Consider the following 13799-nt stretch of genomic DNA (forward strand, 5'->3'; position numbering starts at 1 on the left):
CTGACGACCCGGTGAGTAGCATATTTTAAAAAAAGAACGTTTAAGGTTGTTTTAAGGACATTATCGGACATGCACTATGGAAGCCATTCTGAATCAGCCAGGGGTAGACCTTCTGGACAGCACTAAGATTGGTGTCATTTACAAAAAAAACCCGAAAAATACCCAATACCAGATTCTGGAAAACTCCCTTATGGCCAGTGTTAAGTGTGGTGGTGTATTTTTCATGATTTATGTATTTATCACAAATTAACAGGAATGAGCATGGCAAAATTCAGCTAAACTATCTGGAAATTTTATAAACACTCTAAATAAAAATGTGATGTCCAGCTCTAATGCCAGATATCTGAAAGTCATTATGGAATATCGTAGAAGAAAGATGATCCAAGAGCTTGATCAAAAATCAACACATACATGAAACAATATCTACCATGGTTCATCTTGGAAATTAGTCTTACATTTTATACAACATTCGGGAGATTAGCTGATGAAAACAGAGAAGAAGATAAGAACCAAGGCTCCAGATCATGCACAGTGGTGCTCAGGAAAATTAATAATGCAGGGAGCTAACCTTGTCTTACCAACTGTTAATTCAAGTTCGTTGAAAGCTAAAACCATTATATTGACGATCAAAAAAGATCATTTTTATAGAAAAAGTCTTTCCCAGTTGATAATATTATGAATTCTATATTGTTTTTCAATCACTCTATTCATGCATGTGCTTGTTCCATCCTAATGTTACCTTCTTGTTAAGTGTTAATTCTAATGTTTTTCCCATGTAATTTATTTAGTCAAAACAGACATAGATGATATTTCTTAACAGAGAAGACTTTAGTAGTGTGCATTTGATTGTCCTTGATCTGGAAGACTTTGTATTATCTCGATTAGGCTGCAGCCAGTGATGTTGCCCCATTTAGAAAAAAACATCTATATGATGCAGTGATGAGTGATGCGATGACGTGGCAAAGTTTGATCCTGTAGATCTTTAACCCCGTCAGGCCTGCCATATGAAACTAAGTTCTGTTAAACCTGCTGTCATGTTTTGGTGCTCATTATATATATGTACATTGAAACATTTCAGTGTTTTTTTAAGTGCTTGTTTGCAGTGATCTCTGCTCAGGAAAAGAATCAGGGAGACAAAGCCTGAAGGTGTGAACAGAATAGCTCTATTACCTTTTTACATGAAGCAGTTAAAGATCCAGGAGAAAGTGTGAGAGTTTATTTTGCAGAAAGTGAAACATCATTAACTAGATTTTACTATTGTTAGGTCTTAAACCCTCCTATTGCCTCTGGGTCATAATGACCTGAAAACAAGTTTTTTATTTATTTATGAATTTTAAGACTTTTCCTAAATTGACCCCCAAAGTATTTGATGCCTTCAATCCTCTTTCCATCTAAACTGTAACATAAAAGTTACAGATGTCATTTTGACCAGATAGTAATAATAGATAGAGCAATCATGGAACCAAAGTGTGTGAAAATTTGTGATTTTCTCCAGCAGAAGCCACTGCCTGTATAAAGGCTGGATTTTTCAGCCAAGGAGGGTGGCACTAGAGATGAGGATGTCTGGGATTGTGGGAAAATATCAAATCTCATGATCGAAAAGTAACAAAAATACCATCTGGTCACTTTATTAGCAGTTTCCCGTATTAAACAGGGCATGATGAGCAAGAAAGTATTAAGGAAAAGGCTCTTATGATCAAAATGTAATGCTATGGTAAAAAGCAGGGATTCTAACCAGCAAACCTCCAGTTGCAGGACAAACTTCTGTACCCTGCACGATTGACATATTGCTAGTATTTTGGACTGCTAAGAGCCTATAAAGTGACTGCAGGTGACAGTGGAAACAATCATTCTTCTGCATTCAGAAATGTTTCATTGCTGAACTGTTCTAAAACATTTTATTGTTTTTAATAAATTGCAAAAAAACAACAACTCTGGTTTAAAAGAGGAGGCGGTCTCGGAAGAAGAAGATGGGGAGAAATACAACCCAGACTAGGATGCCGATTTATCCACAGAAGTAGAAAATTAAATGCCTCAAGCTGTGATGCAAGTTGTCAAGTGGAAAGGCAAGTGGTAATTCTTGAATTGTTGCAGTTTTCTGCCGGGTTAACTGGTATTCACTCAGTTTGTTTTAAATGGCAACTAGATTTAGTGTATAAAATTCAATTACAGTGCATATAGAGGGTTTAGTCAAACCTGTTGTGGAACTATATACTGTACATGTGCCGCATAAAAACTTTTAATTAATATTTGATTCATATAAGAAAACAAATCTTGTTTATTTTCTAAACCAAAGTGGTATAGAGCTGTTGGAAGGTCTAAAAAGCATCAGTAGCCAATAGTATAATTGTATGCTTCAACCCTACATGGTACTTTCCTTCATTTGCTGGTGCTCTGCTATGGCAAATGACACTGTAAACAATCCTGGCAAAATCAAGCATAAAGTGAGAGTGTTATTTTATTTATTTTACCGAGGTAGTCATCAAAGGAGAACTTGTCATTGTCCCAGATCTGGATGGTAATTTTAGGCGCCACTTTGGTTTCAGCTTTATCAATGCTCCAGAAGTGTTCCTGCACAGAAATAAAGAAAACCACAATGAGAAAACTTTACATCTTAAAGGTAACGAGGAAGTTCTTTCATTTCCGGGTGGAGCATCTCAATAAGTGAACCTCCAAACTGTCTGCTCATATGTTTACATAAGGCCATCCTACACGCTCATCCCGTTAGCTATCTTTTTCTCCGCATGCGCACTTTCAGGCATATATGTGTGGTGAGCTATAGTTTCAGACAGTAATTGAAGCTCATCTTTGTCACTGAGGATCTTTGAGAATGGCCGAGGGTCGTAAGAGAAAAGGTGTCTACGAGGTGTATGAGAATTAACGAAAGAAGTCAGAAGAGGCAGATGTATCCCCAAATGTTTTGCACTGAGAGCTCTCCTCGCAAAACATAATGGTTTTTGATGTCACAGCAGGACACTGTCGCTACCCGACAGCAGCAACTAATGACAAAGATGGGGCAGGCACCGCACAGTGGAGGAGGATGATCATTTGTCCAAATGGTAATTTAACTGAGTTAGCTATAAAATCCACTATATAGTCCCCGCTCTATATAGTGATGGAGGGATTTAGGGGCTATCACGGATGTTCAGGGACAGTAAACTTGTATGAGCTATGAGAACAGCAACTTTTAAATGGAGAGTGCACAAAGAAAGATGAGCTCCTGCATGCTCTTGCACGCGGTTATTAGGCGTTCCCTCTCGATAGGGAGTACAGGGTTATGCATGTGCATTTTTATTTTGAAGTGGAGAAATTTTCCAAAATCCTCTACAATACCTTTAACTGTACAAATATCTTTCTAACATTCAGATAAACACTTGATTTTAATGTCTTCTTTGCCACAGTATTCTAAGTGGGTTAGTGATGCATCTCACTAGGTTAAATTACACAGTTTCTTTAAAACAGTTAATATAATAGCCCTGATGACTTACGTAAAAGAAATTGAGACTGTTAAGGAAATCAATGCACCCCCTTCTCATCGAAAAGGTATTCTGAGAAAAACAGATCTACATTTTTTTGATTCGGTGTAATGTTTGTCCGGTTGGTGCAGCCATGGCGTCTCACTTGCTCTGTTGTTGAAAAATTGTAAATATCTCATGCGCATCAGGGTGATATTGACACATTAGTTTATTTCTGCCTCTAAGTGCATTAGCACTACTAATATCATAACACCAACATGCCAGACAGATATCTGATCCCGTCTCATCTTCATGCTAATCTGCTTCACCCTGTTGCAAGGTTCCTCCCTTTTTCTTTCCACTCGCTTCCTTCTTTTGTATCCGTCTGTGACACTGTGCCGACTGTCATGTAGATAAAAAATATGTTTTTCACATATGAATTTAAATGGATCGAATGTGATTTGTAGTGAATGTCACACCAAATTTAAGTTCAGGTCTTGTACAAAGCATAGGGCAGCACATGGCAACGCCCTAATGTGTGACATTACAATTAATATTAGAGTTGACTTGTTCAACCTTGACAACTTTGCATTATTCTCTTTACCATTTAGAGTTTCACAGTTTGCAACACGTGCAGTTCAGACATTGTAACAAGTGTTTTGAACACATATTTGCATCATATCAGAGCACAGGTATTCAGGGCAACATTGATGCTTTATTGGTCCGGTTTGGATGGAGGATAGGGGACTTAAGAAATACAGAAATGTGGTTCTATTTAAACAAAGGCTTGTCCTAAAAACAGTAGAACAAACCTACTTTTAATTTTTTGTTTTTTGACATAACAGCAGCTTAAATATATCCAGACACATGAGGTTTCAATGTTTTTTTATGGTCATGTAGCATGTCATAAAAAAATAAAACATATTTAGTCATCTTTAAATGAAACAATATAAAGCAAACATTCATGCTGATGGTGTTTATTTTGTCTTTCCTCAGCCTGAAATGGAAGTTTTGCACCATTATCAGTAGATAAAAAGATGTCTCAACTCTATCTAAGGCAAATTTCATGACTGGATTTATTGCATTGCTGTCATAATATCACAGCTCCACTCTGGAATTCACTAAACTACCAAAAGAGACCCAATGTTTCAAAGGGTTTTAACAACAGTCTGCATGCCAAGGTGCTTGTTTTTGTACACCTGTGGCCATGGAGGTGATTGGAAGTGATTGCGACACCTGGTTTCAATCATTTGGATGAGTAAGAAAATACTTTTGGGAATCAGTGTTGTTTTTGACAGCCATCTTAGATTTAGTCTTAGTTTTTTCATCTTCAGGATCAAACCATTATTAGTTTTAGTCACATTTTAGTCATTACTATATGAGACAGTTTTAATCAGTTTTAGTCGACTAAAACTCAAAAAGGTTTTAGTCTAGTTTTAGTCAGTTTTATGTCACACCTCACAAACATCTCACTACAGTGTGGCTCACAAACTGATTTTTAGAATTAAAATAAACTTTTTTATGAATTAATTACCTACTTTATAAAAAAGTGTCTCACAAAAGGTGTGAAAATATCAGATCTAGTTCATCACATCATATTGGTTAAAATAGCAGACAGACAAGCTAACAAAACATACAATAAAGGAATGGTGTTAGACATACATGTTGCCATCCCAAAAGCATAGACTTCCTGAACTATCATGAATTATGCATTACACATGAAATAAGCTTTTCATCTGGGTCTTTACCCAAAAATAAACTGTATGCAATTATATATTTACTTTGAATAGAATTTCAAAGCGTTTGCATAACTTCTTGTGAACTAGAAGACATAAAAATTTGATTGTTAGACAAAAGGATTTTTTACGCCTGGCAGAGGATGATCAGCTACATATCTTTTATGACTTATCTTTCTGAAAAAAAGGAGCATTAACAAATTTATTTCTTTATCGTAATTGTTGACGAAAACGAAACTGTTGGGAATGTAGTGTACCAAATTGGAAACTTGAAATGTTATGCATTTACATACTATTTAAACATGTTCTAATACTACTGCTAAGAACCTTAATAATAGTATAGCTCTTATAGCTGGTTTAAATCTTATTTATCTGACAGGTTTCAGTTTGATCACATTAATAATAAATCTTCCTCATGCTCAAAGGTTACCTATGGAGTACCACAGGGATCAGTGCTAGGGCCAATTCTCTTTACTATATATATACTGTCAATTGGTAAATTTATAAAACAGCATGGGATTGATTTGCACTGTCTATCTGTCTATATATCTGTATGAAGCTAAACCATTACATAGACTAAAGGCATGTAATGAAGACATAAAAACCTGAATGACTCTTAACATTCTGCTCCTGAATGCAGACAAAATAGACGTTATAGTCTTTGGACCAGAGTCTTTAAAAAGAAGCTTGAAAAGAACCTGGTTAGTCAGTCACTTCATTTGGATGGGATTAAATTGATCTCAGATAATAAAGTAAAAAATCTTGGTGTTAGTTTTGATCAGGACCTGTCATCTAAATCCCATATCAAAAAGGTTTCAAGAATGTCCTTATTTCATCCAGGGAATATTACAAAAAAGTAAAAAAACGTCCTGTCCAGGGTTGATGGTGAGAAACTTGTCCATGCATTTGTTACATCAAGGCTGGACTATTGTAATTCTTTACTATTAGGAAGTCCATAAACTGTAATTAAAAGCCTTCAGCTGATCCAGAGTTCTGATGAAAATTAAAAGAGATGTCTCCTATCCTGGCCTCTCTTCATTGGCTTCCTATTAGAGGCAGAATAGAATTTAAAATCCTCCTTCTCACGTATAAAGCCTTAAACCGGGCATACACTGTGTGCTTTTTTTCAATCGGTGCACGCAGCTACATCTCACCACAGTGTGAGTTCACAGCTCACAATGTATGTGGAGCACGACACTCTGATGCAATCTACTGTACCTGTTCATACTGTACGTCTAAAAACCACGTGGGACTCTGCTCCGCAGTGAGATCGAGCTACTCGGACTTCTCTATCCGGAAGCTCGTTAGAATGAAATGCTCTGCCTTGACAATTTGTGCTATTTTGTGCTGAAATCCCTAAAATGAAAAGCGACAATGTATTTGGACAAAGACATGGCTGAGCAAACGTGGCTGTCAATTTTACAGACAGCACTCCACCCACACCCCCGCCATGCTTTTGTGTTTTCATCTGAGGGGAAGAAAAAGAATTGAAGAAGAAGAGTCCTTGTTTGTGCATGCCCACTTAGCAATTTGCCCATTACGGTCGGGAGAAAATCAACATGTTTGATTTTCTCCCGACCTCGCGATTCCTGATCAGGAGGTGGTCGTGAGAGGCCCCTCGCCCAGACCTTTTAGTTATCAGGCTCCTCTTCTTTGGAAACTACTAGTTTTAGTTTGTGAGGCAGGCACCCTGTGTACTAGGCTAGGATTAAAACTTTCCTATTTGATAAAGCTGGAGTTAGAGCTCAAGTTTTTCTGTCTATCTCTATAGTTATGCCGCTATAGTCTTAGACTGCTGGAGGACATAGAGACAAATTTTTCATTATTGTGCTGCATTATCTATTCTCCCATTCTGCAGAATTTGTTAGTTCAACTTCTAACGCTATCTTCTCTCTGATTTTTCTCATATTAGCTTCATCCTGTCTGTTCCTGTTTGGCTCCTACACCACCCAGTAGAGAAATATCAGCTGTGCTGCTGCCATTAACACCGTTTCATATATATGTTGGAGTTCGGTTGAGCATACCATGCCTTTAATGGTGTGCTCGACATCTTGCTCAGTTTAAAAACAAACTTTTTCAAATTAAGTTATTACTTTACCAATGCCATGAACAGAAGCAATGGCAAATGGGAGTAATTGTTTTCTATAACACTAAAGTGCATAAATCATGTCCTTGGTGCTGGTCCTAAACACAGGAATTTTTCTTCAGCATTTCCTTAATCCATCTTCTTCTATGAAATCCCATCGATTGCTGGGGAAGATTTGTCAACTTACAATAGTTCGAGAAAAATATTCCTGTGAAACTATAAACTGCTGTCAAATATTCACAATCATCCAGTAGACAACATCCAACAAATCAAAAAAATTAGGAGATGTTTAAGAGAACTGACAGATTCAAGAAGTTAAAAAGCCTTTGAAGGAGGATGAAGGGTAAGTTAGTAACTTTAAAGTAAATGGTCTTTGTCAAAGATAATAAAAAAGTTACTTAATTTATTTTAAATACTGCATATTTTGCAAAAGTGTCTAAAGCCACCGAGGAGGGAATTGATAGGAACCATTGATCAGTCATTCTGACTCTGCGGCTGAGGTTTTTGGCTTCATAAACCCTATTTTTGGCTCCTTCTCTCCACCCAGCAGAGTTTTTCATTTAAAACTCCCCGTTGTCTTTTCAGCTGCTCACTGATTGAAGATGCTGGAGAGAGAGGGCGAGTGCTGTCATAAAACACGTCGGCAGAGAGTGGCTAAAGAGGCCCGGCCACGGGCCAAGAGAAGCAAATGACAGCCTGGTTGTTATTTCAGTTTTTGGAGTGCTGTTATTTCAGCTCCTGGCTGCATGTTTTTGTTGAGTCTCTGAGTTTCAGCAGCATCCACTCCTTCTTGTACAAATGTCACATCATGATTTTTGTTAATTGCAGGCCACCGCGGATTAGTTAGGGAGGGCGGACATCGCCTCAGAAATTTCTAGCAGCCTGACTCAGCTGTCTGATCTATAACTGCTGATATTATAAATATTTTACCTTTAAATTTAAATCCCTCGCTGTCATACTATAACAATTGCAGACGCACTCATTGGATGTTCAAGAAGACTTTTTGGTCTAGTTGTCAAGGGGAGTTACAAGCAATTATTTGAGTAAAGAAGATTTTTGTTTCCAGTAGCTTGACGTAGCATGGCACAAAAAGAATAATAACCCATAAAGAGTGAATGAAACTCAATAAATAGCACATGGAGGAAATTCATGACACACTTCACTCCACGTCAGCAGTTTACAGAGTTCAGACATGAAAATGGAATAACATGAAGAGATTACAAGGTCAGCAACATCCCAGTCAAGCTCCAGTATCCATATTTTAAGACATGTATTCAAGAAATCTAAAGTAAGCACTTTCAACCATTTGCAAACTACAATAACGTGATGAGATGTTTTTCTTTTGTTGGTTTTTATCGCCTCTAAGTTATATTGTAAAACATTAATTATTTAATAGGTTTGAATTAATTACACATGTTGCCTATCTTTATCTCTCTTCTTCCCTTTTTTTTTTATCTACGTCCTCACACCTGAACTTTGTTAAATACAGCAGTATTAATACATTTCCATCAGAATCAGAATCATGACCTAAAGCAGCTGTAGAACACTTAAGCATACTTTATGAAATATAGTATGGTCCCACATGGAAATAATTGATCCATTCTAGACACATTTTATGCTTACATTTTTTAAGTTACATATATCACACCTATATGTTCTCTCTCTACAGAGGTTCCTGCCTTAGATTAGATTAGATTCAACTTTATTGTCATTACACAGGTACAGGTACAAGGCAAAGAAATGCAGTTTAGGTCTAACCAGAAGTGCAATAGCAGCAAGTGCAGGATAAATAATGGTTCCATAAATACCGGACATGGGTTTTTTACTGAATAAGTATAGAGATGAATACCGTTCTCTCCCTACAGAGGTTCCTTCCTTAGATGCCGACGCTTAGAGTCCTGCAACGGGGCGGGTCCCCGACGGGTCACCCGCTAAAATGCTCTTTTGCGGGTGAAAAATACATAAATAAAAATAAACGGGTCGGGCGGATATTTTTTTAGTGCGGGCGGGTAGTTGGTGATATTTTTTTTTATGCGTGTGTGTTGTTATGGACATCAGAAATGTTATATTAATCAGGCACTGGGGTCACCCTTGTTGTAGCTTAGAGCCCTGCCGGCAGTGTGGGCTTCCCTCCAAAAAGGCCACAGTCAGTGCATACACGTCTGCTGCAGCGTTAATGGCGCTGTTCTACAACGCAGCGTACTATAGCCTATTACTTGATGTGTTAACGGGTCGGGTTGCGGGTTAAATATCAATGGGTCGGGTTCGGATTTGAATTGAAGATATCCGCGGGTGACGGGTCGGGTTCGGTAGTCATCCTAACGGGTTCGGGTTGGTAAAACTCGACCTGTGCAGGACTCTACTGACGCTGCGCTCTGCAGTTCCGTTTCAAATAAATGTGTTGAGAAATCTGTTTGTCCACCTCAAATACTCGGTCTTATTGTTTTGAGCCTGACAGAGGCAGTGCATGCTGAAGCACCTGGAGAGAGGCGTGTGGTGTATATGTGTGTGTGTTTGGGGTGGGGAAGTCTGTTATATCTGTAATTTACATGAACAAAACTTTATACACCAGAAAAGAAAAAACTTTTTTTGTTTTTTTTGCTCATCACTTTGGTGCCCCCGTTAGCAGCCCTCTACACACTGCATAGACTCCATATCCCCTTTTTATTTCACAGAATTTTATAACAATAAGGGAAATTTTGAGTAAACTGCTAACACAGTAGGAGGGTGGGGAAGAGGGGTAAAATACGGTAGATTCCCCCCCAAAACAGGAGATTTGGCAGGTATGCAACTGTTGATGGCTGCATCAATTCAACTCTATTCAGTTTATTTATATAGCGCCAATTCACAACACATGTCATCTCGAGGCAATTTACAATTCAACCAGATCATACAGTAGAATTGAGTCAAAGTTTTCTATCTAAGGAAAACCAGTTGATTGCATTAATTCATTGATCCAAGGGCAATCCTCCACACTAAGCATGCTTGTAGCGACAGTGGAAAGGAAGAACTGCCTTTTAACAGGAAGAAACCCCCAGCAGAACCAGAACCAGCATCAGTAATGGCCAGCCTCAGTATACAGGCTCCTTGCCCTACCAACAAGTCATTCTGTGGTGACCAGTGGGCTTTTATGACACAATATCTCATTAAGATTACCTTCCTGTCCACAACGCATAGCTGCTCTGCTGGCAAGTAGTGGAAGGGAAACAGGAATCTGTAGTTAAAGTTGCCCTCGCCTCCTAGAGAGCGGTAGTGGACGTCTGTCTTCTGCTTGTTGTGTTCATGTCCATCAAGCCAGCTGAGAAAAGCATCAACAGATTAGCTCGTTAAACCTTCAAACAGATTAGAGAAAAAAGGCAGAACTAAATAGCCTTACCCTTTGACATAGATGTCACTCATCTTTTCTCCGGTGACACTGATATCATCCAGGAGGACATCACTGGTGTTCCAGATGATGCAGCGCAGGAAGAACCTGTTGAAGAAAACCTAATTATCACAGGGATCAAATTGACTCTAAGATGACTAAAAAAATGGCAATATGTGCATTGTCTATTTGAACTTCACATCACAAAAGACATTCTAAACACAGATTTCAGTATTATCAAACACTGTTGCCCTATTGTTAAAGTGGAACATCTATAATTGTAATTAGAACACTATATTTTTTGCACAGTAAAAGATGAGCAAAAAAGTATCACTTTTAAAATCTTAAGTAAGAAGACGACATATGATTTTGCAAACAAGTAAACCTGTTTTAAATTCTGGAGGTAGCACACACATATCATGAATGCCTTTGACAGAATTCAAATGAGAGATTTTATCTAGATTAATTCCAAGATCTTAGTAAGATTAATCTAGAAAAAAATACATTTACATTAATAATCTTCTTACTTCTTGGCCTTGCGAGGCGTGACATTGAATGGGGGTCCAGGCGGTCCCAAAGACTTAGGAAAGAGGTCCACCCACATCAACAGTCGGCCCTGATACAACAACCAGAAGTTAGTCAGAAATCAGAAATCTGTGGAGAAGATGTTAAGGACAGTAGAGGGTGGGTATGCTGTACCTGCTCTATGTCAGGCTGTAGAGGACTGTAAAGTGGTCTGGTTTCCACATGTTCAGGTACCAGCCCCATTTTCCTCAATATATGAAGGGACAATCGCTCCTTAAGTGGACCGAGGCATTGTTTGGATATTTCTTTGTCATCTAAAACATGCAGATTTTAGAGTTTTAACAAAGGATATGGCACAATGTAAAGAACTGGAGAAGAAGGATACCCATAATGCTGACAGAACTGGGAGGTCAGAAATTCACCTAACAGTAATTCATTATTCACTTTTGCTGGTCTCTGTATCACAAGCAAATGAGGAAAATCTGTGACAAAAATGAATGACATAACTGAATCATTAGTGAGAGGAGAGCGGGAAAAGATTGAGGAGGAAAAAAAGGGCAAATAAAAAGGTAAGCTTGAGAGAGGGTAAAGTACAGTGGCCGGGAGGTGCAAACCAACATTACAAAATCTAAAACTAATCCTGAAATGATCATTTGTTTTGGAACTTGTAAAAGTTTTTTTTAAATGTAACTTTTTCTTTCTGAAATGATAATTTGTTTTGAAATTTGTAAAAGTGTTTTTTAAAATGTAAATTTGTTTCTGAAATGATCATTTGTTGTGGAACTTTTTTAGAAAGTTTTTTAGATTTTGTGATGTTGGTTTGCACCTCCCGGCCACCGTAGTAAAGAGATATAAGTAGAAAGGAAAAAAGAAAACATTCAAAATGGCAGAGGCATAAAGTCTGGGGTTATAAGGATTTAGTTCAAAGTACAAAATATTTAAAATATTATGAAATGAAAATAAATAGATAAGGAAAAATAAGAGTTAATTTATTAAAGACGCAAGGGAGAGAACTTTACATTTAAGTCTGTAAAGTTCGCAGAAACCATTTATAGATAACTACAGTAGACCTGTTTCTCTTCAAACAGCTGTGTGTAACTACAGCTTATCCCTACTGTATGTGACATCATGTTTGTCCAGTTCTGACAGGAAACTACATTTATTACCTTCAATTAAAAGACAATAAACCAAATGTCTGGGGAGATCCACAACCTTCTCCACTGTCCACAGTGAAAAAAATTCCACTAATTATGGGGTGCTTATGGAGAAACATCTAAATCAACATCTATTTTTTGACCCAGTGAGCCAGAGGGATCCATAAGTCTCATCCACCTGAACAGAAGGGTGTCCAACAGATCACATTTATATGCAATGATTCCTGAAGGTAACTCTGAATAGGATGTTTAAGAAAAACCTGTAGGTAATACTTTCAGTGCTGACAATAAAGTGGTGTACGTAATGTTTTGCTGATTATTCTATAGCAGGTATTAATTTTGGTTTTCTGGTGGTTTAGGTGTGGTCCATTTTGGCGTGAACTGCTATAATAACAGATTCAGTTATCAGTAAATGTGTAGCAAGTCATTGATCGAACCGGACATCTTGTTCTTCTAAAGGTTAGTTAAGATAAAAAAAATTAAACGTTTGTTAGTACTTGTTCATTTTATTTTCAAAGCATAAACTTATCCATTTAACATAAGGTGTTTGAAGAGGAAAGTATAAAATCAGATTTTTGTGACGAAGGGAAGAGGATTGAGAAAACAGCTATTTGGGATATAAAAAGAAAATAATTCAGAAAGACTTTTAATCCTGGATGCTCAGTAAAAGAGAAACATGATACCAGCATTAATCGGATATGATAGAATATGGAACATGACCTGGGTAGTGAAACCATAAAGGAAAAGAAAATAAGAAGGAGAAAAGGGATGGAGAAATGGAGGAAGACTGAGTGACGTCCAGTTAATGCATCCGCTTGGTGGGCAGCAGGCTGATGCACGGGAACCGCGACAACCATGGAAAGAGAACGTGGCGTCGCTCTTCAATGACGGACAGGCGACCGCGATGTGGATGTTGGCACGCACCCGCACACACACACACTTACACACACACGGCTGTGCCATAAATCACCAAACCGACAGCCATGACCTTGGATCAGAGCAGCAGCAGAGACGGCCCTGGAACACACGTGTGGCCTCAGTTTCTGAGCGCTTAGGGGCCAAACTGGTTCCTGAATATTTATTTCAATGCTCTGCACCTCAGGTGGTCCCCATGGTTTCCTCATGAGCTCTGTATCTCCTCAAAGATGTGAGGGGAGGAATAAAAATGAGGGAAGAAAAGCTGAACAAAATAGAGGCAAGAAAAAAGTAAAGAAATCTGTTTGAGTTTCCTCAAAATCCATCTACAGTATTAATAGGTCAATAAAATTTGACTTAACAATAGGCAGTAGCAACTAGACAAAACTGATTAAAAGTTATTTAAAGATAAAAAAAAAAGGGCTTTGCCTTTACGTTTCACTTCCAAAAAAATAATAATTTTAACATAAGGCAACAACAGCTTATTAACTAATCTAGCTTCATACTGGTTGAGTTTCATTCTATATATTTTAGTTTTTTTTTTTTATAAACTTATCCACACCT

At 37.8% G+C, this 13799-nt stretch overlaps 1 protein-coding gene across 7 annotated transcripts in view; it reads right to left on the reverse strand.

Moving 5' to 3' along the window:
• dysf (dysferlin) overlaps positions 1-13799 on the reverse strand; it is a 100880-nt gene that overhangs the window by 6628 nt on the left and 80453 nt on the right. For all 7 annotated transcript variants that reach the window (XM_015390436.1, XM_015390441.1, XM_015390438.1 and 4 more), the window contains 5 exons: positions 11341-11480; positions 11169-11257; positions 10654-10749; positions 10434-10575; positions 2472-2571 (listed from right to left, as the gene is read on the reverse strand). In XM_015390436.1, the coding sequence (XP_015245922.1) occupies positions 2472-2571; positions 10434-10575; positions 10654-10749; positions 11169-11257; positions 11341-11480 (567 nt within the window). The remainder of the gene's footprint in view (positions 1-2471; positions 2572-10433; positions 10576-10653; positions 10750-11168; positions 11258-11340; positions 11481-13799) is intronic.

Source organism: Cyprinodon variegatus, unplaced genomic scaffold (genome assembly GCF_000732505.1).
Source record: "Cyprinodon variegatus isolate N-32 unplaced genomic scaffold, C_variegatus-1.0 Scaffold499, whole genome shotgun sequence".
NCBI lineage: Eukaryota > Metazoa > Chordata > Actinopteri > Cyprinodontiformes > Cyprinodontidae > Cyprinodon > Cyprinodon variegatus.